The following is a 27,239-nucleotide window of genomic DNA, read 5'->3' on the forward strand; positions in this document are numbered from 1 at the left end:
AGCTTCCAGGGATGGAACCATTTCCCTGTTTTTGTATGCCTTAGGGAGAAAAGGCTTCTATCCAGCTCCCATCACTATGGGATTCACTGCCCCCCCCAGCCCGTGTTCCATTTCTCAAATCCAGAGCCCAGTCTTGTCTCCCTCAATGGGTCCTGCTCTAGAAGAGGCAGAGGACAGCTGCTGGGCGCATTCCTAGTGTTTACAACGCCCAGTTACAAGGGCCTCAGGCAAGAGTCCTCTTTTCGTAGGGCCCAGGGAGAGTGGGCAAGCTGCTTCCTGGGCTGCTTCTTCCTCAGGACAGTGGCAGCTTCCTCAGGGTCTTCTCCACCTTCCCCAGCAGGGAAGACTGTTGCCTGGCCAACCAGGTGGGCAGCCCCACCAGCTGCTTGGGGAAGAGGCTTTCTCACTGTCTCTGCTCAGTCCCCTCAGTGCACCCTCCTACCTAGGGAAGCTGACACATTCCTCCCTAGGGGTCTTGGAAAGATGTGGTACCCAGCCTAGGATGGGAGAGAAGACATGGCAATGCCACTGAGGATTCTGGCACTCTTCTGCGGCTGGCTTACTTGCTTAGGTTCTCTCTGAGCATTGCCTACTGCACAGTTAATACCTGCAGGGACCAAAGAGCAAGCCCTTACCTGTTTCAGGGGGCCCTCTTCCCAGGAAAGCCAGAAAGGGCTGTGGGTGCCTGGAGTTTTCCCAGCTCCCCACCTAAGTCATCCCTCTCAGGCTGGGAGGAACCAGCTGTCTGGAGTACAGGTCAAGAAGAAAGGGGGGTCCATGTCCATTGCTAACTTCTGAGCCCATGTAGAGAAAAATGGGCCAAGTTCACAGGTTGAAAGCAAGACTAGCACTTCAGAACTGCTGCTGGTGCAAATGCAGAGCTGCATGGACTAAAAGTGAGACTGTCTTGATGTGGGGCGGGGGCGGGCAGTTATAGGTTACACGAATAAGGTCTGGCTTTGGAGATGAGGCAATATAGCCACCTCCGAGCAGGAGAAGATGGTTTGGGAGAGAATCTCAGAGTTCTGCCCTCAGGGTTGTCCCCTCCAGGAGTTCTTGGAATTGGCCTATGATGTGGAAGAGAAGTTTGCTTTCTTCTCTCAGGATTCCTGTGAAGTCCCACACAGGCTTCCTCGGGCTTCAGGTCTGTCCTGACTCATCAGCAGGAACGTAGTTCCTAGAAGTGGGACACTCCTGACAGCTGAGCATTCTTTATAAACCCTCCACCCCTCTCACTCAGGAATGGCAGTGAGGATAATTACAGGGAAAAGTTCCCTGGCATTAAGTGGGAGCTGGTGGGGTCAGACTGCGTGATAGTGGTGGCAGAGCCAGCAGGGGACTGTGTGAGCCCAGCTTGCAGAGTAGGGGTGGGGCCTGGAGACAAAGAAGAGAGAAAATCTCTGGAATTCTTTTGAAGACTTAGTGGGCCAGTCCATCAGGAACAACCAGCCTCCGACTTGTAGCCAGAGGTTGGGCCTTTGGGTGGGCAGTGCTTTCTCCTAGGGTTGGCTTTCAGCTTCTGAGCTCTTCTTCTCAGTGTGCAGGGGTGGAAATGAGCTCTGCGCACCCCTCCAAGCCAGTCAGGGGTGTCTGGGAAGCTGCAAAGGGTAGACCAGTGCTGGAGAAATCTGGAGATAAGTAGGAGGTGTTGTTGGTGCATTGTCTTTGTTGATGTAAAGATGTTAGAGGGTTGCAAAAAGATGTGCCCAAGCTACTGACTTAGTCATATGGGTACTTGATTGACTTCCTAGCTCCCTTGCTTCTGTTCCTTGGGTCTCCTGGTCCTTGCAATGTCAGACTGGTATAGCCTGGAAAATCCAGTGGTTGGGCTCCACCTTAGAGCACTGAATCACGTCTGCAGGCAGCTGTCTCCCAGGCACGTGTCCCTGGGCTCCTGGCTCCGCTCCATGCTCTACCTGCTCACGTGTGCCTGTTGCCTGCATCATGATCCGCTGTGGCTTGGAGGCGGTCTCCGAACCTTTGCAACTGCCACAGAACAGCTCCAGTTGGCCATGACTCAGCAGCCTGCCCTGGTGGCCGAGTTAGGCTGTCCCTGACTCAGTGGGGTGCCGGGATGTCCTCCAGCACCTCTGAAAGTCTCGGCATCCCCATCTCTGACTCGAGTCACAGCTGGGCATTAATTGGTTTCAGTAAAAGCACTTTGATTAGGCTTGGATGAAAGGGGCTCAGAGTTCAAAGCCAGTCAGGGCTTTCGGGGTGAGGAAGGGTGGCAGCTGTTTAGGTGACGGTGGAGAGGAGACGCTGGAGTCTCAGACAAGAAGTCTGGGTGTGGAGGCCGTGGAGTTCCCTCTCATCCGTTCTGACTGTTCCTTGTGCAGAGTGGGAGCCCCAGGAGATCTGGGGGGGAGGGGTGGCTCACTCCAGACCAGAGGGCTCTTCCCCATTCCAGGCTGCTGCCAAGGTGACCCGACCCTCTTCCCTTTCCCTCCCATAGTCTGAGAGCTATCCTGGCAAATCATGCCGAGGTTACCTGGAAGAAGCTCATTTCCAACATCATAGAAATCTAGACTCCCAGAAAAGGCTAAGTTATTCTTGATTTGACTGGCTTTAAATAGCTTAGACCTTCCATCTGTTTTAGCTCCATAGCTCACACCCTCCCAGCTGGCATATTCTCCTTGCAGTGTAAGCTCTCCATTTCTTCCTGCATTCTACTTGTCTCCTTGGAAGATGAGTAGCCATCACCTCAATGCCCTCTGATGACTATGAGGTGGGGACAACAATAGGATCAAGATTTTGGGTGGCTTTCTCAGGAGACTTCCAGAAAGAAGAGTCAAGTGGGTGGGTGGGAGTGGGGAGCAGGAGAAAATTCCCAGAGCTAAAGAGCTTTTCTGCATGGGGAAATAGTGTACCCCGGCTAGTGGGGATGAGCACCAAATCATAGAATCTCAAGGCTACAAGAGACCTCAAAGACCCTCTAGTGCTTGAATCTCCTTTGTAAACTCTAATCAAATGGTTGGACAGTCTGAGCTTGCATGCCCTGAGAGACAGGGTGCTCATTACCTCATAAGGCAATCCAAACTATCTCAGATCAGCCCTGATGCTCAGAAAGTTTTTCTGAATATTGAGTCACTCTATGTCTTCCTTTGTATCACTGTGGGGCCCTAGGTCTGCTCTTTGGGACCACACAAAACAAGTCCAGCCTCTTTTTACAGGGCACCCCTTCAGATATCTTCTACCCCAGCTGCTGTGCAACCTGACAGCATGTGGGGAAGTGTCCAAAGTTCTGAAAACACAAGGCTCTTCTGAACATTTCTGGGTAGGGAGAGTTGGTGAGTTGTTGGAGGGAGGAAGGGGGGAAAAGTGGGGAACCTTCTACTTTATCCATTGGGCTGGGCATGTTGCTCTCCTGCCAGTTAACCCTTCCAAGTCCCAGCCAGTCCTGGCGGAGGTGTATTTCCTCTGAGCCCCACCCCCTCCGGCAGCACCTTCCCTTCTGCCAGTGTCCAGGCAACAGGAAACAAACAGGGAGAGCAGAGGGAGGGCTGGTCAGGATGGCTTAGTGGGGAAGGCTCTGAAGCAGACACACTTGGCTTAGCTCTGACACCTGCCAGCTCCCACACACCTTCCCTGGCACCTCCCCGGAAGGAAGGCAGGTCTGGGGCTGCCCTGGGGGCTGAGGGGGACCACAGTTGCCCTCTGCAGATATGTGTCGGGGGAATCCAGATGCCAAAATCAAAGGCAAATTTTATTTCTACAAATTCGAAGGTCAAGTCCCATTGGACATGTGGATTAATTCATCACAAGCTCTTTCTCTCTTCACACTAACATACACACGGTTCAGGATGATCAATCTTAGTTGCCTAGTCCATCCCGAGGGCCGGGCTCTGGTCCCAGTAAGTGCTCTGGTGGATTGGGTAGAAGGTCCCCACGGGTTCAGTTTCAGGGATCTTCCCTCAGTCCAAAAATAACCATCAGCTGCCTTTCCTGACTCCACTCTCTTCTCTGCCATGTCTGGCCCGGTCCCGGTTTATAGCCCAAGGACTGAAATACCCTCTAGCCACCTCTCTCCACTCTCAGTCCTCCCCATACATCATTAGTTATCCTTCAGATCTCCGTTTATACATCATTCCTACCAGGTTAGGGGGTCTTGCTGCATATCACCATAGCTCATCACGTGTAATAAGGGGTTGGCGCCCCTTCCCTTGTCTGTCTCCCCCACCAGACCCCTCTAGAAGGAAAGACGCTGAATTTCATTAATCTCTGCTTCCCCAGGGCCTACCACAAGGCGCAGCCTGTTTGTTGAGTGGATGAAGGTTCTGCAGGATATGGTCGATCTTGGTGAAGTGAAGATATGTTTTATCTTCAGAGTCTCTTGATTCTTATTCAGGTTTGTCATCAGGAATTCACATACTCTTTTTTTTTTTTTTTTAAAGATTTTATTTATTTTATTTTTTCCCCCCAAAGCCCCAGTAGATAGTTGTATGTCACAGCTGCACATCCTTCTAGTTGCTGTATGTGGGACTCGGCCTCAGGATGGACGGAGAAGTGGTGCCTCAATGCGCACCCGGGATCCGAACCCGGGCCACCAGCATTGCAGCGCGCGCACTTAACCACCAAGCCACAGGGCTGGCCCAGGAATTCACATACTCTTTACAGGCAAATTCTTTTTTCCTCCACTGTTCCCTGGATAACAGTTCAATTCATAACATTTAATCAGCCACCCTTTGCTCTGGTGCTTTGCTGATAGAGTGGTGGGGTGGGTCACTCCTTTCGGTGATGGGGACCATTTCAGTGCTGTTTGCTTTTATTAGTCTGGGTAAGCTCCAGAATATCACTTGATGGGAGAGATCTGGGCATATCCAGGCTCCCTCCTAGGCTCCCCCCTTCTTCTGAGGTGGACTAGCAGGAATCACCAACGCTTGGGAAGCCTGAGCAGAGGCTCAGGGAGTCCCTGGGTCGCATGTGTCTGAAACTCTTGCCTGCCAGCCCTGATCTGGGCTTCAGTCCCTAACCCCAACCTGGATCTTGAAACTGAACCCCACACACAGATCTCATCCCTCTCTCTGAAATGAACACTAACCCTTCCTCGTCTGGACTCAACATTCTCCCATCACACCCTCTGTACCACCTCCAAGCCCGCCACTCTTCTTGTCCACCCATGGCCTCACCTGGCGGTCCTCCAGCCCCAAGCCTTCACCGAGAGCTGGGCGGAAAGGCAGCAGTGGTCGCGGCTCCCTGGCTTCTCCGTGACTGTGTGCCTCGTGACGCCTCTGTTTGCCCTCTCTGAGACACAGGATTGTGTTGACTACCCCACGGCCATTCATGATGCCTGCTCTCAGACTCTTTCCTCAGAGGTTTTCTCTGCACGGCCACTCCCAGGGCCTGCCAGACACGCTCCGGTGTTGCAGGGGTGAGCCTGGGTCTACGTGGGGACTCAGGAGCAGGGCTAAGGAGCCTGCTGACTGTGTATAGGGGGAGTCTAGAAAGATCAAGTTGTAGATCTGGGGCCCCAGAGGGGAGATGGGAGCTTGCTTCTGAGCCTAGGAGCCTGGGGAGAGGGGTTGGGGGTAGGCCCAGGCAGGGGAGGGCAGGGCCTACAGGACTTGTGTGGAGTTGCTGAGGAGGGCACTTTGGAGGAAGAGTAGGCAGGCCAAGGCCTCTGCCTGTCCTTCCCCAAGATGTTTTGGGGTTGGACTGCACCTCATCTCAGAAGCAGTCTGGGCTTCTCCGGGTCCTTGTCCTGCCTCTTCCCTCCTCCTCTGTCTCTGTTTACTCCTTTCTAAGCCTCTGTCTTTGCCTTTCTATTTCCGTCTTAGAATAGAAGCAAATACCACCCAAACTGTGGGGTGTGCCCAAAACAGGGGCCATTCTTCCCCTGAGAGCTATGGATTTCTCAAGGAAAGTAAGAGGGCCTTTAGGAAATTTGTGTGCTGAGTCCAGACCACAGCCTGGGCCCTCTGCCTCCTCTGTCTCTTTCCCTGAACCTCTGGATGGGCCGTCTGGATGCCACATGTGTTTCTCTGCCCCTTTACTAATCACTGTCTCTCCCGGTCTCTTTCTCTCTCCCTGGGGGCACAGAGGGAACCCCAACAGTTTCTGGATCTGTCCAGACCTTTATGGGATCTGAAAAGGAAGGGCGTGTGGAAATGGGATGTTTGGGGTGGAGTCTGGGTGGGGAAGAAGGAGAGGGAGGAGTTGGGGTAGGGGGCCTTCCAGGAGCGGGCCCTCTTCCTCTGCTGAGGAAGCCCACAGAGAAACATGGGCTGTGGGCTGGTCCAGAGAGGGGGGTGGTGGGCTGGACCTGTGCTGTGAAAACTAAGCTGATATCCTAGGCCCTCACTCCACCACTGCCCCACTACCCCGACACCCTGCAGGGCTCAGGGCACAGGCAGGAAGGCTGACAGCTGCTTTGATGGGCCCCAAATTGCAAGGAGGTGGCAATTAGCCCTCAGCGGGTCAAAGGAGAGCAACAATGTGCCCTGTCTTTTGAGGCTTTGAGGGGCCCCTGAGTGGAGCCCTCAAAAGTGGCTGTTCTTCTCAGAGCCTCTAGGCCCTCAGTCTCCCCCAACTCCCATCTCCTAGACTCCAAAATGAGGACCCGCCTTCGTCCCAGTAAAACTGCCTCTGATGGACCCCATCTTCTACTTCAATTTGGTGTCAGAGCCCCACTCATTGCTAATAGCTTCCTGTACCCCCTCCCCAAATGCCTTTCTGGGAGCTTGCCCAGGTGGTGACTTCGGTTGTGGAGCAGGACTTCAGAGGTTACATTTGTTATGGGATTAAGTTGCTTCATACCCCTCAGATGGGCTCATGCATATTTGGAACTCTCCCCCAAATTGTGGGACCCCAATCAACATGTGCCATTGGTATTCTCCCAGAGTGAAGGGATGCAAATTCTAGCCAAACTTGGATTTAGCGGATGGAGGCTGAGGTCTGTCTACATCATAAATAAAACCTCATTTTTGATACCCATGAATCCCCCTGCCCATATAACGTTACCCATGTTCTAACTCTAACCACAGCCTATCCTAACTCAATCCCAAACTCAATTCAAACCCAGCTGTAACCGCAATCCTAAATCTTAACCCAGCCTTCAATTTAGCTCTAACTGCATTCTCAAGCACAGCTATATGAAACTAAAACCCTATTCCTTACCACAACCCAAATCCCAGCCATGAATCCTAGCCTCAGTTCTAGCTGTTATTCTAACCCTTATCTCAGCCTTCATTCTCATCCCAGCCTCAAATCCGACCTCAACCTCATTCATAATTCCAACTGACCAACCCCAACTTTAACCTCAGCTCCAGCCTTCTCCCCAACTCTAACATTAGCCAAAATCCAGACCCAACTTAACTCCAACACCACCCTTCAGTTTAATAGACCCACAACCTCACTCTTTCTTTTCAGTCTCCCTCTTCCTGGTCCCACCTGTTCTCCCCTCCACCCATCTCTGACCTTCCCCATGGGTGGGTCTAGTAACCCATAGGGTCACCAAACCCTTTTCTTGGACCACTCTGGACTGAGAGTCAGGATGCCTGGGTGTCCTCCTCTTAGTCAGGCCCCTGCAGCATCACCTGGGTTGAATCTTCATGTTTCTCCAGGCCTCTGTTTACCCTCTGTAAAGTGGGGATAATGATCCCTGCTCTCCAGAGTGTGCAGGACAATCTCATAAACCCCCCAAATAAATAAGGAAATAAAGATATTCATTGTGTACATCTGGTGGGTGCTAGAGTGCCTTGTTATTGTTGGGAGTGTGGGGGGAGGGACTTGGAATGCAGAGACGCATGGACTCCTTGTGCTTCCTTATTGTTCTATCTTATTTTTCCTAGAGGGGTGGGCCCTGGCAGCACCCCTGAGCCCCATAACTCTCCCCAAGACTCTTCCCGCTTTTATGCCCTTCCTGTGCCCTCTGAGGGAGTTGAGCTGTTGAGCCGGGCCACTCACTGTGTGTGGGGCAGTCCTGGAGTCCAGGGAGCCCAAGGCCTGTTCTGGGACTCCCTGGACCAACCAGCAAGGGCTGGCCCTCCACTTTCTCCCTCTGCCTACCAGGATCCTCCCCACCCCAGGTCCAACCGGCCCAGAACTGTGCTTAGTCACCCTGACGAGCAGTCTGGGTTATGGGGGTCCTTGGTCTCCTTTCTTGAGCATAGAAGCAAGGACACCAAGCAATCTCTAAAACAAGTCCACACTGTGGGGCTTGGCCCTTCTCAATGAGATGCACAGGCATGTCCCAGTGAGTGGGCACATATGTGCACAGGTACAACCCCTCCCAGCCCTCCTGGTGCTATTCCCTCCAGCATCCCCTGACCCACCCATCCACTTACCTTGCTCCCTCCACATACCCTGACCCCTCTCCTTCAGGCCTCACTGGACTGGTTTGAGTTCTGTGTGGGAGGTGAGGGGCTGGCTCCCTCATAACACCTCTAGCTTCCAGGGATTCCCCATGCTCAGGGATGACCTTGCATCAGGGATGGGTGGGGGCATCCTAGCTCCAGAGGGGGCAGGCAGGGGATGACTCTGTTCCCCCACACACCCCTTCCCTCCCTCTTTCAGCTCAGGAGGCCTGACTCCCTTTGAAGTCCTGGGTCCCTTTCATCTGCCTGGGCCTCCCCTCCAGACCCAGTGCCCCCTTCCCTAGTGCCCCTTCCCACAGACCTTGTCCTGGGGGGGCCGTGGAGGGTCATGGATATTTGGTGGGCGGGGTGGGGATTTGGAAAGCTGAAGCCTGCACTGGGAGGATGTGTCCGACACCTGTGCCCTGGGGTCAGTGTTAACCCTTCAAGGCCTGGCCACCCTTCCATCCCAAGCCTGGCTTCTCCTTCCTCTTCCCCATTTCCCCCGGGGAAGGAGGCCACAAATGAGTGGTGAGGGGAGCTCCGTGGACGCTTTAAAATGGGGCGACTGTTGTCACCCCGAGGATGGGGCCAGGAGGAAGTGGAAGTTTAACAGATGCCTAATTATAAGTCCCGCTGCCCTCCCTCTGCCACTCTCAGGATAGGGAAGAGCTTGGGTAAGGGCTGGGTAGGTCAGTCTGTCACCTCACTAATTAGGGATCCTGGGACTCCTCCCCAAGGCGGGGACCAGGCCCCCTCCCTCCCATAGAAATAACACTGGCTGCTCCCTAGCCAGGCACTCATTGGACCTTCCTGCCACCCCCAGTAGTGTCTGGGCCCTCAGCTCCCCCTCCGTCCACACACCACCACTGGCCCACAGCCACTGGCCCCAGGGATACCCAGCCCAGGCGGAGGAAACGCCGAGCCTACAGACATGGGAGTTCGAAGAGCATTCCACCTTCTACTGGTGTGCCTGAGCCCAGGTACGGGGCTGGGCAGATGGCAGGGATGCCCACATGACAGCAGATGGGCAGGGAAAGGGGCAGTGAGCGGCTCACAGAGGAGCCTCGAAGGTGGTCTGAGATATCCTGGCAGGGTGTTCCCACCCTCACGCTGCTGCCACCTGGGTCTGGATATTGCCACGGGGCCCTCACCCCAGGAGAGCCCCGTGCCTGAAGGTCTGGGGCACGTGTCAATGGGGCAGAGGTCTTTGATGGATCCTCATCATTACCCTGCGCCTGTGTGGCTCACACATGCATGTACACGCTGTGAATGGGAGTACAGGGCTTGCCTGAGTTACCGTGGGAACTGGGGGTGGGGTAAGAGGGTCAAGTGAGCAGCAAAGCAGGGCTGGGGCCGAGAAAGCTCCCTTTTCATCAGTCTGTGTGTATTCCCACTGGGAGGGCCCTCCTCCACCACCAGGCCAGAGTTAAGTGTACGGAGTTGTTTGCCTTGAGAAGGCAGAGGTGTGCTGGTGTAGTCTGAGTGGGCTGCTTCCAGCTGGCCAGTGAGAGCCTGGGCCTGAGACCTCTGCTCCAGGCCCCTGTACTGTGTGAGCTCCAGGGTAGTGCCCCCTCAGGATGAGGCCTGAGGAGGGGTGGGAACGGCAACTCCCAGAGCCCTCTCACCCCACTGGGGCACACCTTGAGGGCAGGGCTCTGGACTGGATATCGTGGCTGCCTGCCCAGGTTGGGGCAAGTCCCAACAAGGGCCATTCTGTGTGGGCATCGCTGGAAATGGCTCTGAGACCCTCCTGGTGTCTAGATTTGAGATGAGGGAGTATGGGGGAGGAGGCTGAGAAGGGGGGAACATTTTCAGCCTTTGTATAAGTGTGAGTGAGTGTGTGTGTGTGTGTGTGTTTTATAATTGCATTTCCGGCAGGATGCCTGCAACACCCTCTCTGTCTGGTGAGAGCCCGGCTGGCAGAGCCCGCTCAGGAAGCTCCAGCTGTGCTGTGGGGACCTGGGACATCTCCATGTGTGTGGCGTGTGTTGTGGGCTGTACGTATTTATGCACCAATATCCTCTCGTGGGGGCCGCCTTTTCTCCCCTCCCTCACCTCCAGAGGGAGGGTTGGGAGTTCTGGAAGCAGCTTGAAAATTCAGAAAGGATTTACAAGCTGAGAGTAGACACTACTGTTGAAGTGACACCTCCCTGGAGGGTGTGCAGCCTGGCGCTTTCGTGAGGGGACAATTAATCACCACCATCTTCTTCCCTGGAGGGCCCATTGTGATTTCCCTCCCTCTCTCCGAGTCTCCCTACTCAGCTCTCTCCCATTCTGGCTATCTTCCCTCTCTCCAGCCTCTCTCTTCTCTCACATTCTCTGGAAGCACTTCCTCAGTGCCACAGCAAGAGGAATCAAGGTGAGACACCAGGAACAACTTCCCCAGGAGAGTGAGAGGGTGCAAAAAGGCTGGAACCCTTGAGAGGAGGTTGAGAAAGCTTTTAGGGAGATTGAAAGGCTAGGGTGAGGCTCCCTGGCCGGAGACAAAGGAAGACACCCCGCTTAGTGCAGGGTGGAGGCCCTCTTCTTCCAGCCTGTCTCACCTTCCCAAGCCCCCTTCCCTGAATACTTACCCCCGTGTCTGGCTGGCCCCAGGTATGGGGAAAGTCTTCCTCTTGTGGGTTGCTTCTGGCAGCCCTTCCCCAGGGTGGAGCCTCTGCTCTCTGCTGAGTTCTGGCTCATCTCTGGCTTGCCTCGTGCCGCCCTAGGATCTGGCAGATGGTATCAGGATCCTTATCTCAGGAATGAGCTGGTGTTCTCTTGGCCTGGGGCTGGAGGAGGCATCACCAGGTCCTGTTAGAGCCCGAGCAGCCAGCCTGCCTGCTCTGGGTTACCTTGGAGCCTAGCGGGGTTAGGGCATGGCTGCTTGCCCAGCCAGGGGTCCAAGGGGCAAGTTCAGTGATGCCTGAGGTGTTGGGGGTGTTGAAAGGGCACCTGCTAGCTCTCTAGAACCAGACTAAGCTTCTGCCAGTACATCTGGTTTTGAATGAACGCACCAGAGGTACTCTATGCGTGCGTAGTGGGAGTGTCTTCCGGATTAATACGTACCTGTGTTTGTGTGCAGATGTGAGTCTGTATGGATCTGACAGTGTCTGTGTATAGGCAGGTGGGACTGCATAGGTATATATCTGCACTTTGAAGGCTTGTAAGGGTATGTCTATGTGTCGATTTCTTTGGCTGTGACAGTGTGTAATTGTGTGTGTGAGATGCTCTCTCGGTGTGAAGGTGGTCCCAGGGGACAGCCAGAAAAGGGCAGAGCAGAATGAGTTGCTGAGACCAAGGGCTGGGACTCCAAAGGACTTGCTGACTCTCAACACATAACACAGAAGGAGAGTGCCTGGGCTGGGCCAGGGGCCTGAGGAGGGAGGGCTGCAGGAGACCTCGAGGTGGAGCACTGCCTGCCTCTTGTGACAAGGTTGGGGCCCCAGGCACACCCCCTTTGTATTCTTCTCTAGGTCCAACCGGTTGGGGCTATCGCTTGCCTGGGGTCAGGGTAGGGAGGGAGAAGAGCTCAGTCCTGAGCTGCCAGATCTTGGCTTCTTACCCAGGGCTGACTCAGTGGAGCGAGTGCTGGCAGTAGCAGGAGGGGCCCCAACTGTAGCGAGCAGGTGGGGGTGGCTGTACGTGAGCCATACAATCACACAAGGGGAAGGACACAAAGTCCACAAGGTCATGTGCCATTGTGCAAGGCTCATACTGTCCTACAGATGCATGTGGCCATAGTCCTAGGCACACCTCGTCATTCACTGTCACACAAGAACACAGCCAGGCTCCTGGTCACAGCCGTCCACTGTCACATACAGGCACACACTATCACTCACAGCACTTACACAGCCAGGCACACAGCCACAGACATGCACTGTCATACACAGAGACACACACAGACACATCCAGTCTTCTGCTCCTTGGGCTGGAAAGGGACCCCAGAGACCATGGTGTACATCCTCCTGCCTCCACACAGGAGCACCTCACTTGGCCCAGACAGAGGCGGCTTTTAATGAGTCAGGCTCTTCCATCACAGCATTTAACAACTCAGTGTGCTCCATGTGCCTACACACACACACACACACACACACACACACACACACACACACACACACGCATGCATTATCATGTAAATATATAAGCAGACACTCTGCCTGGTCACGTGCATGAGTATCCTTACAGGACACATAAGCAGCCACAAATACTCACAAACACGCAATGTACCTATGTGTACATACTCATACAAGCATACACAATCATGCATACATACAAGCATACAGAATAGCTATATATATGCAAACAGTATTCAGATTCAATCCTACACAAAAATAGAATATAGACATACTTACACAAGTGTGCACAGAATTGCATATACCAACTCATACACACACATACACACATTCAGAGCAGCCGCTCCTCCCTATGGAACCCCCACTGAGCCCTGGGTTGCCACTGACAGAGAATGGTGGAGGGAGGGCCTGAAGCTGTCCACCCAAGCTTCCACCCAAGCCATTTTTGCTCCCCTCACCCCATCTGCTCTGCCCGGCCTGTAGTGCTGCTGTCTGCTGTGCGGATCAACGGGGATGGCCAGGAGATCCTGTATCTGGCGGAAGGTGATAATGTGAGGCTGGGCTGCCCCTACATCCTGGACCCTGAGGACTATGGTCCCAATGGGCTGGACATCGAGTGGATGCAGGTCAACTCAGACCCCTCACCTCGGGAGAATGTGGTGAGTGCTGTGCACAGGGTTCCCCTTACCCTACACTTCATGGTGTCTACCTGTTGGGCAGCCAACATCCTGAGGGAAAAAGGGCAGATAAGGAAACCAAGACCTTGAACTTTCCCGAAGGCCTCTCAGGAAATGGGGCAACAGGGATGAGAGCTTTGCAATCACAAATCAAGCCAGCCAGTTCATCCACCTCCTCCCAGCCCACTCCAAAGGGAAGATGAGGCATGGTCCCTGCCTTTGAGAAGTTCTCAGCCTGACCTTATACTTTCCAAAGTGCTTGATGTCATCTGATCTCACACATTCTGTTTGAGGTCAGTGGATCAGGCATCATCATTCCCATTTTTCAGCTGAGAAAACTGAGTCTCAGAGAAGTTCAGTGAATCGCTCAAGGCAGCCAATCCACAGGGCTCTCCCTGGCTCTGCCTGTCTCACCACCTCTGTTTTCTTCTCTTCTTCACAGTTCCTTAGTTACCAGGACAAGAGGATCAACCATGGCAACCTCCCCCATCTGCAGCAGAGGGTCCGCTTTGCAGCCTCAGACCCCAGCCAGTATGATGCCTCCATTAACCTCATGAACCTGCAGGTATCTGACACAGCCACCTATGAGTGCAGGGTGAAGAAGACCACCATGGCCACCCGGAAGGTCATTGTCACTGTCCAAGGTATGGCTAGACTGCTCTGGGAGCCCCTTCCCCAGATTTCAGAGCCGACGGCGGTTTGGCCACCCTGAGCCTAGTTCTGCCTCTTGGCTGGGCCCTGGCTCAGAACTGCTTGCTTTCCTACAGCGCGGCCAGCGGTGCCCGTGTGCTGGACTGAGGGCCACATGGCACACGGCAACGACGTGGTGCTGAAATGCTTTGCCAATGGGGGCACTCCGCCTCTCGCCTACAAGTGGGCCAAGATCAGTGGGTACACTCACCCCTATCGCGCCGGGTCCTACCATTCCCAGCAAAGCTTCCACTCTGAGCTCTCTTACCAGGAGTCCTTCCATAGCAACCTGAACCAAGGTGAGGAGGCCCCAGGAGTGGGGAGTGGGCTGAGTGGAAGGCCAGGACTCTAGGACCTGCTGGGTCTTCCCTGGTCATCAGTGGTACCAAGCCAAACTTAGAAGCCCTATGGGAGGCTCCTCCTCTGAGCCTGTATCAGAAGCTGCTATTGAGAGAAGAGGAGGCAAAAGAGGGGAGTCAGTCGAAAGCAGTACGGTTAATTTGGAAAAAGCATGGCCTAAGGGAGAGAGGGCTGGGCTTGAATGCTAGCTGGACCACTGACTGGCTGCGAGACTCGGGCAAGTGGCTTAACTTCTCTGTGCCTTGGTTTCATCATATATGAAAAGAGAATAATAATGTCTGCCTTCTGGGGGCACGTGAGGACGAAATGGGATGAGGTGGGTAAAGCGGCTGGCACACAGGGAAACTGGCTAGTACGCACAATCAAAGAATATCAGAGCTGGAAGGGACCTTAGAATTCCTCTGGCTAACCCTGTCTTCACTGTACAAATGAGGAGATGGAGGCTGAGAGAGAGGACATATTTCCCTAAGACACCTAATGGTGTCTCTGTCCTGTTGCTGGGAGAGGGGCCTTTCCTTGCCTCTCTGTTCCAGGAGGAGCAAGGTGACTCACCTGGAGAGTGGAGTGGACCTGTGTGTGTGTGCATACACCTTCTGTCCTTCCACCCATAGCCCACAGGCGCCTGGACTGGGGTGGAGCTCTCAGCCTCACTAGAGACCCTTGGCACTCCTTTAGTTTCAGGCCTGAGCAACGGTGACCTGGTGTTGAAGGACATCTCCTACAAGGATGATGGGCTGTACCAGTGCACAGTGGCCAACCATGTGGGCTACAGCGTGTGTGTGGTGGACGTGAAGGTCTCAGGTAGGTGCAGTGGCCCTGGAGTCCCCATGGCTGGGAGGGTTGGATGGGAGGAACCTAGGCTGTATTCTGGAGCCTCAGCTGGCTCTGCCTTCCCATTGCCATCAGTGCACAGGTCTCTGCCTAGGGCAGCTGGGAAGCCCTGGGAGAAACATGCAAACATAAGGGGTTCATTTGCATCTCCCCATATACTCCTCCCTGGGTGTCCCTGAGAGCCCCTGGATCCCTCTTTCTTTCCCACAGACCCCCGCCCTGGCACCTCCTGGTTAGCCAGGCACCTGCCATGCTGCAGAAAGGCTGACTCCTCTTTACTTCTCTCCACAGACACCAAACGTATAGGCATGATCATCGGCGCAGTGCTGGGCTCTTTGCTCATGTTGGCCTGCCTGGCGGTGGGCATCTGGGGGCTCATCTGCTGCTGCTGCGGGGGCGCCGGGGCTGGCGGCGCCCGCGATGCCTTCTGCTACCGCACCGGCGGCGGCGGCGGGGTCGGCGGAGGGGCCTGCGACTTGGCTAGTGAGATCAGGTAAAACCTGATGCATGCTGCATGCTGCTGTGCGACAGGGGACCGGCGCCCTGCCCCTCCTCACCCCTGCCTGCCACCGGCCGGCTGGGACCCCCACCCCAACCCTGACCGCCATGGCCGGCGAGTGCTGGGACCGCAGCATGTCGACCTGCCACTCATCGCATGGCTTTCCTCTCTCCCCCTTCCCACGTCCGGTCTTCACTTCTGCTCCCCTGCCCTCCACTTCCCTCCTGTCTGTGCACCTCTGTCTGTCTCGTCTAGACTGTAAGCTCCTGGAGGGCAGGGCCTGTATTTTTTTTCACGTTTCCCCTGTATTGCGCCGGTGAGAACTCTGGACGTGCTTATTTAAGAAGTTAATAAGAAGAATAGTGCTAATAACTTATATTAGAAACCAGCTAGAAATAAAAATAGAACAAGCCTAGTCGTGCTAATGATTGCAATGCCCTAGGGATGGAGGAAAAGACGGCGAAGATTGAGGGGCAGGAGGTGAAGAGAAGAGGGAGAGAGAGAGGGCAAGGTCAGAGTTAGTTAAGGAAAGGACAGGGAAAGCAGCTCCTTCTGGATCTCCAACGTTCCCTCCCTATTAAGCCGGTGGCTCTGCGAAAAGATCTGAAGGGGACTGGAGGGCGCCCAGATGGGGCTGCCTTCCGTGGGCTGTCCGGACAAGTGAGGACAAGCCCTGTCTGGAGGATGGGGCTGATGGCTCCCGGGACCACTGCGGGGTCGCCGGCCCAGGAAGAGGCAGAGAGGAGAGTAGGTCGAGGCTGAGGGAGGGAGGCGCGGGAGACGAGAGGTTGCCAAGAGCCCCCGCTCTGCCCAGGCCGTGCCGACGCCGCGCCGCGGAGGAGCCCGCTCACCCGCCCGCCTGTTGTTTTCCACAGAGAGGACGCCGTGGCGCCCGGGTACAAGGCCAGCGGACGCGGCAGCCGCGTCACCCAGCTGCTGGGGTACCCGACGCAGAACGTCAGCCGCTCCCTGCGCGGCAAGTACGCGCCTCCACCCTGCGGCGGCCCCGAGGACGTGGCCCTGACGCCCCGCCCCGCCGCCGCCGCCGCCGCCGCCGCCGCCGCCGCCTGCGAAGCGGGCCCCTCCCCGGTCTACGTCAAGGTCAAGAGTGCAGAGCCCGCCGACTGCGCCGACGGGTCGCTGTCTGGCAAAGACGGGCTCTTTGTGTGAGCGCGCGCGCCGCGCGGCGCCGGGCTGCGCCCCGGCCGGAGGAGGGCGCGGGGCTCTCTGCCGGCAGCTGGGGACACGCTCGGGCCGGCGCCGACTTCGTCTGCCCCAGGCCGCCCGGCGGCCTGGGGCTGAAGGCATTTCCCACAGGAAATAACTAGGGAGGCGGAGCCTCCTCCCCCAAAGTGGGAGGGGCGGGGGAAGGCAGAGAAAGGCCGTCTAGAGCCCTCTCCGCACCCCCTGGGCCTCGGGAGACGGAGGGAGGAGGACGTGTGTGAGAGCGCTTGAGGCCGGAGGCCCGGTGTCCCCAGCCAAGGCAGAGGGCCCCGGGGGCCGGGTGGGTGGGAGTCTGGACTGAATTGTTCTGTGTGTGAGGTCTGAGCTCCGACGCAGCAGTGTTAGCACAATAAAGAAACTGTAAGACTTGAGACTGAAGTGGCTGTGGTTTCCACGGAGGGTTGGGCGTGGGGTGAGGGTGGAGGGTCCTGCTCGGGCGATGGGGATGGGGGAGGTTGCTCTCTGTTGCCCTGCATCGTTCCTGCACCATTTCCTCCCTTCCCCTCCTTAGATGGGTAGCAGTCATAGCTGGAATCCTACTCTTTCCTTATACAGATGGGAAAACTGAGATACTTCAGGCTGAATTTTAAACCCAGAATCCCGCTTTTCTCTCTCATTCCAGAAGATCAGAAGAGGGGAAACAAGGGGCTGGTAGGGATGACGTCTCTGAATGTTCCCAGACAATTCTCAGCATCCTTCTTCCTCCTCCCCTCATCCATCTATCTAATCCTGACTTCCTTATCTCTCCCAGATGTATGCCTGCCTTCTCAACAACCAGGAAGGATTTCAGAGTCATACTGCTGGGTGGAAAGACCTTCAAGGTCATCTAACTTAGCCCCCTTTTAATGGAAAGGGGGTTGACATTGGACACCAACTAAGTGCCAGTTGCTTTCCAATATTTTGTCTTATTTAATCCTTACTTTCGTCCTATGAGGTTGTTCCCATTATAAAGACGAAGAAACTAAGGCTCAGAGAGATTAGGTATCTTGACCAAGGCTACAAAGGTAATAACTCAGGTTTTGATCTAGGCATGTTTGACTCTAGGACATCAGGCTGTTTCTCTGAATTTGAATTCCTTCTGCAGCCTTCCTGACAAAGGACACTTCAACCTCTTCTTGAATACCTCCACTGGCATCTCACTACCTCCCAAGCAGTCCATTCAGCCACTGACTGTCAAAGAACTCTTTCTTCTATTGAGCCCAATTTTTGTCCTCGTACAGCTTTTATCACTTGGTCCAAGTTCTGCTCTTAGGGAGCCCCAAGCATTGCATTTCCAATTCACCCGCCGATAGTGGACTAAGTGGTTGTACTCCATACAGGATGGCTGCAACAGGCACACAACTAGACATGTGTTTGGTCTAGGGGTTGAGGGTCTTCTGAAGAGCACAGTAATTCAAGGTCACTCAGTTCTACCTGCCTCTGCCCAGCCACCTGCCTGTTGAGAGCCCAACACTTCTCTCTTTGCCTCTTTTTCCTTGAGGACAAGCTGGGCTTCCTAATTCTTCTCGCTTCTCCCCTGGGGCCACATGAAGTGTGGGGTGTGGATGGACCTCAAATATCTGGGTTGCAAGTTTTTTAACTGAGGAAGCCCCGAAACCCTGCTTGGGTATACATAGCTAGGAAGTCCTTCTGGTTGGCTTGGGTATTTGCAAAAGGGTGATGTCATTACTGCTCTGCGTTGATAGAGTTTGGGAAGAGAAAGGAGAGATGATGGTGGGACAGAGGAAGCCAGGGACAAATGTCTTGGGGTGAGGGTGGGGAGGGGGGCCTTCCTGGGGATGGGCGAGGAGATGGGGTAAGGGGATTAAATAGTGAGGGGCTCAGAGAACTACAGGCACCATCCATCCATTTATTTGGACACATTTATGAGCACCTATGCAATGATTTATTCATAGAGAGTTAGATCTTCAGCAGGTACTAGGCCTGGCACACTTTTGCCCTGTGGCAGGGGACTGTATAGGATGACTTGAAGAGGGCCCTCCCAGTCTGAGGAGCCTCCAGCTCAGCCTTCTGCGAGGTGGTAAGGGACAGAGGCAGCCAGCTGGCTGTACAGGTTGTGTTGAATTACATTATCTTCCCATTCCAGGAACCAGGGAGCCATGCTCAGAGTTAGCCTTCATTTCAAGGGTGAGAATGGCGAGGCTCTGGCAAGAAAAGCTCATTAAAAAGCAGTAAGAGAGGTTTTAGAGAGATTCTGGAAACAAGTTACTCAACAGGGAAGCCAGAGAAGTTCTGAATCCGAGGCTGGATCTCAGTCGTTATCCCTTCACTCACTGGGGCTGGATGAGGAGGGAGGGAAGTTTCCGCTCCCATGATTTTGCATCAGGGACAACTTGGTGTTTTTTCATTTCTCCTGCACGAAACCTTCTCGTTGGAGGAGAAGACTTGTGGTGGCACATGTTTAACAGTGGCTTTGGGAGTGAGGTGAGGAAGGGGGCAGGGAAGCCCTGATTTGTAGCATTTGCCATTTCTGTAATGTAAATTCTCCCACCATGGCTGATTTCCAGCCATGGTGTCCCTGGTATGGAGTGGGGAGACACGCATGGGTACCACACCATTGTAGAGTATTTCCACAATACCCATACCACAGAAATAAATAACTCAAGAGCTGAGACAATAGTGAACTGTAGTAAAATAATTAGGAAGTGATGAGTTTTGACTACTTATCTCCTTTTAATATAATTTATTTAATTGTAAATTTACATAACTTAACTTTTAATTATGGCTGCTTTTAGCACCTGGCTTGCAAAATTTAGGCGGACCATGTCACCAGGCAAGCAGAAGGCTGTGTACACCAATGCTGTCTCAAGAGATGGAATCTCAAGTACAGGCCTGATTTTTCTCTATTTTTCCTTAGAGACACAAACAGCACACGGTCACCTGTCTCCATTCTACTTCCTAGTTCTGCCTTTTGTTTCTCTCCCCATCTTGCCGGAGCTGAATTCTAGTTCCTCTGGTCACTGAAAAATAATTTAGAGAATTTACATGTCCTTGGTAACCATCAGAAACCTAACTTGGCGTCCACAGAATTTCCGTGAATTTGTCTCTCTGGGCGTCTGGCCCTCGGAAGTCTATTCAAGAGACGTTCTGAGTCATTCCTGACTCAGTTTCTTCTGTGATTCTCTTCCCCAGGTTTTAGGAAGTCATCCTCTAGTCATCTTCTCTTAAGCCTGAAATTCTCAAGACCATGATGGGTGTGAAATCCCAGAGGATTTTCTTCTTTGTTTTCCTGGTAGGGTAACTATTAGCATGCATGCTGCTCAATTAAACATTTCAATTAGTCCAGGACCAGTCAGACTGTGGGGACTCTGGGGAGGGATTAATTACTTTTTCCTGCCTCACTGGAAAAAAAGGAGTTTTGGAAATTACTCAATCACTGTTTAGGCAGCAGCCTGCCTGGAGACAGGGAACTAGATCCAAAACTTTAGCCCTGTCCCCTGTGCTTCCCAGGGAGCCTCGTGGTGAGCGCCTGGACAACCCCTGCTCTGGAGTTTATTTGTCCATCCGGCCCATCTGGAGTAATCATTTCATTTTTTCCTGGTATGTGGAAAAAAAACTGATTCCATTCAGTTCCTTATGGTTAGATTAGGAAGGAAGTGTTGAAGGGAGAGAGTGTGGAGAGACACGGGGCCGTGCAGGCGAGGTGGGGATAGGGGCTGCTTTGGGAAATCTGGAAGACCACCTTGGGCGTGGTTACTGCGCCTGCTAGGGGGGAGTGGACAAGATAGCCTTCTGCCACCCCTCTGTGGCCATCCCCCTCAGCAGCCTTCTTGGATGCATTTTAGAAGGACAGGCAGGATGGGACACTGAGTGCTAGAGATGAGACTGAAGCCCTTGACAAAGGCAAGAAATGGAGCAGAGGAGGATGGGGTGGAACTGCTGAGCTCATTTTTACAGAGGCTGAGTCTGAGGTGATGGTGGACCCATGTTGAGTGTCTTGGGTAGAAAAGAAGGAAAGGAAAGAGGAAGAAAACTTGTAATAAATATTTGTGAATTAGTGATGTTCACATATGCAAAGGAAAAGACCTCAGTTTTGGGGTCAGACAGGCCAGAGTTCATAGTTATTTAATAAGCTCCCAAAGCCTCAGTTTCTTCATCTGTAAAATGGAAGAGTAACAGGGCTATTTTGTATGAAGTGCTTATTACAGAGCCTGATGCATAGTAGGGGACCTGCAAATGGTTGATCTGCGTGCCCCCAGCCCTCAATATGTCTTTTCATCTCCCACATGAGGGCAGGCATAGATCTAATCACACAGAGGTCGGGGGGTGGAGGCTGAGGCAGTGGGAGGTCCACAGGGAAGAGGATGGATCGAGAAGAATGAAGCCCTGGGACTGAACTTGGAGATGACTCACCATCTGGGAGAAGAGGTAAGGAGCCCAGGAAGCAGCTAGTAGAGAAATTAGGAGGAGACCCAGGCCTTGCCTTTGAGTCCTGGAATCCACGTGCATGTATTCATATTGACAGCAGCCCTCATTAGTAATAGCGATACTATTAATAACAGGAAGCACCTGAAACACAAGCTCAGCAGAGTCCCACAGTCAGGCCTGGGGACAAGCTGCCAGAATCCTCAGGGCCACCTCCCTGGGCCAGGGCGCACCCTCTTTTGCCTTTTCACATCTGTCTAGCTCTCAGCTAGACAGCTCTCAGCTCCTGGCGCTCAGGCCCATGGCTGCTGCCCTCTGGACCCAGTGCCCACTGTGGCGCCCTCTGGAGCACTGACCTTGACAGCCCCTCCCAGGTGTACAGTCCCTCCTGAAGGGTCTCCACACAGCTCTCCCAAAGCTGAGGAGGGACCCTCCCAGCAGGGACCACATAGATTTTCTTAAACATTTTTTGGGGAAAAAGCTCAGTCTTGGAACTGAGCTCCTTCAGCCACTAGAAGACCCACTTCCTGCCTGTCTCCTCCTGTCAGTCCCCACAGACACCCACTGGTTGGGACCCTTCCCCTTTGTTCAGCTTGGATGCCACCCGCAGCCTTGTGGCCTCTTCCTGCCATGACTCGCCTGACCTTGCTCAGCTTTGTGGCTCTCCAAACACTGGGATTCAGCTCCCAATCCCGGCTCCGGCCCCAGCCCCCACCTGGCCTCAGTCCCTTTGTCAAGGCTGTTTTCCTTGCCTGTAATTCTTGCTCTCTCTTTCTGTTTCACATCCTCTTTCTTAGCCTCCATCGGTTCTTCACGAAGGCATACTGGCCATATCCTGTTCTATTATCCCAGTCTCTACCCTGCTTCCAGCTAAGGGGACATGGTGTTTGCTTTGTTATCTTTGCCCTGTCCTGGAAATGTCCTATTATCCTCCCACCTCCATCAGACGGGGCTTCCACTGAGGGTAGGGCTGTGTCACTTCCTTTCTCAACATTTACTCCCTTCTAGAGCTCAGAATCTCTCCCTGAGCTGACCTTCCCTATAATTACTGTGATGGATAAAGATTGTACTAAAGATTCCTCCCCTAACTGGTTGTTGTAAATGCCGTGAAGTCAATTCCGACCTCTAGCAACCCTGTGTACAGCAGAGTGGAACCCTGCTGGTCTTTTTGCACCATCCTTTCATTCTCTAGCACTATATCAGACAGTGCTCCACTGCTGTTCATAGGGTTTTCATGGCCAATTTTTTTGGAAGTGGGTGGCCAGGTCCTTGGTCAACTTGGGGTGGCAAGAATAACAAATGCCTGTGATTACTTCAGGGACATTTGATGGAAAAAGCACATATCCCCCTAAATCCTTCTCAAAGGTGCGTGTGATAATTATCCTCCCTGAGAGGGCCCAACAGCTGATGAGCAGAGTCAGGCAGGACCTGGGAAATATCCCACTGATGCTCCAGGCCTCCTTGGACCAGGGCAGTGGGCCACACCAGGCTTACTGGAGAGGACATGGTGTCCCTGTTCCTTTGACTACCAGGATTTTTAGGAAGCTCTTCTCTATACAGCATGCAGGCTTCTCATCCACAGTGTATTAAGGACTTGAGGAAATGCTATCTTTGTAATAACTGCCATTAAAAAATTGAGCAATAGGTTCTTGGTCAGGAGCCTAATCTGCTATTATAACATTGTTCCTGTGGGGAAATCAGATTCCTTCCTTTCAGTACCCATTAGCCTTTCCAGGAATGTAGCACACAGTCGGAGACAGTGAGGAATGCGGGTGGGAATAATCTCCTACCCAGCTCCCCCGCTCCCTATCTATCCATCTAAAATCTATATGTTAACAAAACCCGAATTTATACACCCAGGACAGACCTCTCTCCTACATCCACACTGACTTATCTGCTTAGATGTTGAACAGACATCTCAAACTTAGCATGCCCCAAACAATGCCTGTGATCTTCTCTAAAGCTCTCCCACCCACCATTTCCCCATTGCAGTTGATGGCAACTCTGTCCTTCCTTAATTCCTTTCCTTCTCTCGCCCCTCCACTCCCTCCCCACCCCGCCCCACATCCAGTCTGTCAGGAAGTCTTGTTGGCTCTTCCTTCAGAGAAGATCCAAAATCTGACCTTCCTCTCCTCCCCACTGTTGCCTCCTGGCTCCCAGCCGTCAACTTCTGCTGTGGTTTCAGGAACAGTGTCCCCACTGGTCTCCCTTCCTCACTTGCACTTACTCTACAGAGAAGCCAGAGTGATGCTTAGGTCATTCTTCTTCTCATAACCCTGAACTGGCTTCCCATTTTACTCAGAACCAAGGTCAAGTTCCTTGCACTGGTCCTCCAGGCCTTACATGGCCCCTCGGGGACCTAACCTGCTGTCTTTCTCCCCCTGGCTCTCTCTACTCAAGCCACACTGGCTCCTCTTTCCTGAACACCATAAGGTCTTTGCTCTTGCTGTTCTCTTTGCCCAGAATGGCTTTCCTCCAGATTTCCTAGTAACTCAATCCTTACCTCTTTCAAGTCTTTGCTCAACCCTCTCCCTCTCACTGAGGACTTAAGATTACAGCGCCCTTCTCCCTGCACTCCTCATTGCCCTCAAATACCCCCTGTATTTTTTTTTTTAATCCATAGCATTATCCCTTTCTAATATACTATATAATTTATTTATATTGATTATTACTGATTGACTCCTCCCACCCCCCACTTCTTGCCCTGTAAGCTCCACAAAAGCAGGGATCTTGGTTTTATTCACTCATGTACCTAAGGGCCAAAAAACTCCAGGCATATAGTAGGCACTCAATAAAACATTGCTTCAAAGAATTAAAGAGGATGGGGGGAGACAGACAAACTGCAGCAGGAGGAGTTCACCCCCTGCCCCAAGACCCCTGAGGAGGTGGGAAGTTCGTGAGGAGCAGCCCATCTCCTTGTGGGTGGCCAAGAGGTCCTTAAGAGCCCAGAAGTTTGTCTGAGCCCAGCCAACCAATTGTGCTGCCTGGAAGGGGGTCATCCAGATATAGAATCTCCCAGGCTGAGCCTCTTGGCTTCCTCAGTGGAGGGGATGTCTGAAGAACGGTCACTTCTTGTTCACCTGCACGTCCCCCACCCTCTGCATTAACCATTTAGTTCACAACTATGGTATGGCAATGTGCTTACTGTGTGTCAGTGGTAGGACTGGGGTATTAAACCTGAACCTCCTTCCAGGAGCTCCCAGCCTCTCTAGGGAGACCACTAACCCATTTGGAAAAATTTAAGAATGCTGCACATGATTGTTGATTCAGCTTCATGCAAGGCTGAAGAGTTGATGCTATGAGATCACTTGAGAGGAGGCTTCTGGAAGGAGGACTGCCTGGGGCTGGTCTTTGAAACATTGATTGGAGAACAAGATGGATCAAGGGGTGTATTCTAGGCTGGGAAGTAGGGGAAGAGCTGGGGAAAAAGGGGCAAAGTGCATGAGTTTGTCAGGTTCAGGGGACAGACAAGAGCTTGGGCCTGTCTGGAATAGAGGGTGTGAGTTGGGGCGGCTAATTGCTGAGTCCTCTCCATCTTAAGGCCTCCCAGGGGTGGGGCTGGGGGAGAGCAGGAGGTAAATGTGTGTGTCATCTGGAATGCTCCCAGTAAGGGGTGGGGGTGAGCACGAGGGAGGTGTTCCCTCTTTCATGCTCCAGGCTAAGGCCCTTATTCTTCCTCTGAAAAATGTCCTATGTAGCCTCATCTTTCCTGCACTCCAGTTTCCTCTCCATCTTCCCCAGACTCCCCTGGTCCAGGTGGCACAGGAGCACTCTTATTCTCTTTAGCATAAGGGACCGGGTGACTCATTCCTCCAGGAATGTGGCCCTACTCTGATGGCAGCATTGAGGCTGTGCTGGTCCCCAAGGCAAAGAGCCAACTTGGTGATGGGATGCTTGAGTGTTCCTTAAACTAGGTGGTTGGACAATCTCGCAGGAGGCTGTGTGTTAGGGGGAGGATGTTCACTGGGGTCATTGATGGCCAGATGGCCACAGCTTCAAGGGATGGGACACAGCAGACCCCCAGTACCCTGCTCTGTAGGCCCAAGAACACCCCCACCCCAAGGCCCTGACTCATGCTGCTTCCCACTCTCTGCCCTGCTCTCACCTTCCTTAGGCAACTCATTGACCCTTCAGAAGAATATAGGACATTTCCAGCCCAGAGTGGCTGCATAGCCAGATACTCTCTGCTGCAGCCCTGCTCTGGCTCTGTGGCTTAGAGCCCCCTGCAGGCAGGTGCTGGTTTCCATCCTGGATAGTTGCACCCTCCTTACTGTCCAGCAAGGCACATCAGACAATCCTTTCACCAGTCAGCCTGACCCTGGGCAGCTCCTCTTGATGTCCTCACCACAAAAGGATGTCCCAGAGAGAGGATCCATGGCCTCTGACTTGGCAAGTGCAACTTACCTCTGTGGGGCAATCACAGTGTCATATCCTTTGGCGTGACTGATGTGCTGTGCTTCAGTGTCTGACCATGATGCTGTCTCTTTGCTTTGACAGGGTCTCTTGAGACAGCATTGGGGCTCCACCTAGACAGTCCGTTTGGGACTCTGAATGCTGCAGGAGTGGGCATGAGGTGGGTTGCATTCAGAGGTTGTTGGGGTCCAGGACAGCCCCTCATGGCCACTGAGGCAGCTCCAGTGCTCCCCACCATTATAACCTTGGGTCCTGAATGTTTTGGGACTTTCTGGAACTGGGTTGGCAGGATTCAGGCCGGGTGGCGGAGAAGCTGACCAGGACAGGATGGGCTGGAGCAGTTTGGGCTGCGGGTACTGTGGGAGGCCCTCTGGCCTACGGATCTCTTGCAGCCCCTCCACCCTCAGGTTCATATTCAGGGGTCTAGAATGTAATTCCAGACCTGGAATGTAAAAACCTACGTGGTCACAGGCATGAACCAGCTGTCCTGAGTGGGAGTGGATCAGGGCAGAGGAAGAGATGGCTTTTCTTTCTCAAATCAATTTACATTTAAATGATTAGGTTGTGGGGCCGGCCCCGTGGCTTAGTGGTTAAGTGCACGCGCTCCGCTACTGGCGGCCCGGGTTTGGATCCCGGGCGCGCACCAACGCACCGCTTCTCCGGCCATGCTGAGGCCGCGTCCCACATACAGCAACTAGAAGGATGTGCAACTATGACATACAACTATCCACTGGGGCTTTGGGGAAAAAGAAAAAGGAGGAGGATTGGCAATAGATGTTAGCTCAGAGCTGGTCTTCCTCAGCAAAAAGAGGAGGATTTCCATGGATGTTAGCTCAGGGCTGATCTTCCTCACAAAAAGAAAAATAAATAAATAAAATAAATGATTAGGTTGCATCATATGAAATTACCGACATTTGACCTTTTTTTTTTTTGAGGAATATTGGCCCTGGGCTAGCATGTGTGCCCATCTTCTTCTACTTTATATGGGACGCCACCACAGCATGAGTTGATAAACAGTGCGTAGGTCTGTGCCCAGGATCTGAACCTGCGAACCCTGGGCTGCCGTAGCACAGTGCACAAACGTAATCACTACACCACTGGGCCGGCCCCTATTTGACCATTTTTTTACTTATGGAAATGGCCATTTTCATATGATTCAACCCAATACATTGTTCAGCCTCCAAATACTTTGTTCTTTTTAAAGCCCTGTTCCTTGATAATTAAGGGCCAATCAACTCTTGACTTCACTCTGAAACTTGCTCTTCTTTATGTATTTCCAGTTGGGGTAAATGGCACCCCAGTGTCATCCCTGTCCCCTCCCCATAACTAGTACCAAGTCCTGTCTCTCCTAGCTCCTGATGTTTCTTGAATCCATCCACTTCTCCAGCTGCCTCAGTTCCAAGCGATCATCATGTCTTGCCAGGATAATGGCGATAACTTCATCTTCCTGCCTTTACTCTCTCCCCCTTCAATCCATCCTTCACACAGCCATCAGAGTGAGCTTTTAAAAATGCAAGTCTGATCATGTCATTTCCCTTCTTAAAACTTTCAGTGCCCCCCTTTTACGTTTAGAATTAAATTTTAAATCTTAACGTGTCCTACCAGACCCTGCTTGATCTGACCTCTGCCGTTCTCTCCTCCCAGAGTCCCCCTTGCTCATTACTCTCTGGCCAGGGGGACCTTCCTTCAGTTGTTCTTATATGCCAGGATCTTTCCGGTATGCTCATCGTCAATGTGGCAGGCCTCCCCACTTTGCCTTACTGACTTTTCTCCCTGCTGGTCTCAGCTGGAATGTCCCTTCTCAGAGAGGCCCTTTGTGTTGCCTGGC

At 53.1% G+C, this 27,239-nt stretch overlaps 1 protein-coding gene across 1 annotated transcript; it reads left to right on the forward strand.

Moving 5' to 3' along the window:
- Positions 1 to 9,146: 9,146 nt before the first annotated feature.
- VSIG8 (V-set and immunoglobulin domain containing 8) lies at positions 9,147 to 16,585 on the forward strand. The gene is made up of 7 exons (XM_014797065.2): positions 9,147 to 9,277; positions 12,836 to 13,011; positions 13,472 to 13,673; positions 13,797 to 14,018; positions 14,755 to 14,880; positions 15,202 to 15,403; positions 16,285 to 16,585. Exons 1-7 carry the CDS (start codon positions 9,229 to 9,231, stop codon positions 16,577 to 16,579), a joined length of 1,272 nt encoding a protein of 423 aa, XP_014652551.2. The 5' UTR covers positions 9,147 to 9,228; the 3' UTR covers positions 16,580 to 16,585.
- Positions 16,586 to 27,239: the final 10,654 nt, after the last annotated feature.

The sequence above is a fragment of the Ceratotherium simum genome, chromosome 2 (assembly GCF_057802395.1).
Source record: "Ceratotherium simum simum isolate JZ-2026a chromosome 2, ASM5780239v1, whole genome shotgun sequence".
Taxonomy (NCBI): Eukaryota; Metazoa; Chordata; class Mammalia; order Perissodactyla; family Rhinocerotidae; genus Ceratotherium; species Ceratotherium simum.

Coding starts and splice junctions, on each gene's coding strand:
- VSIG8 (XM_014797065.2), top strand. CDS start 9,229: ATGGGAGTTCGAAGAGCATTCCACCTTCTACTGGTGTGCCTGAGCCCA. Junction 9,278..12,835: donor ACTGGTGTGCCTGAGCCCAG/GTACGGGGCTGG, acceptor CCCGGCCTGTAG/TGCTGCTGTCTGCTGTGCGG. Junction 14,019..14,754: donor CCATAGCAACCTGAACCAAG/GTGAGGAGGCCC, acceptor GCACTCCTTTAG/TTTCAGGCCTGAGCAACGGT.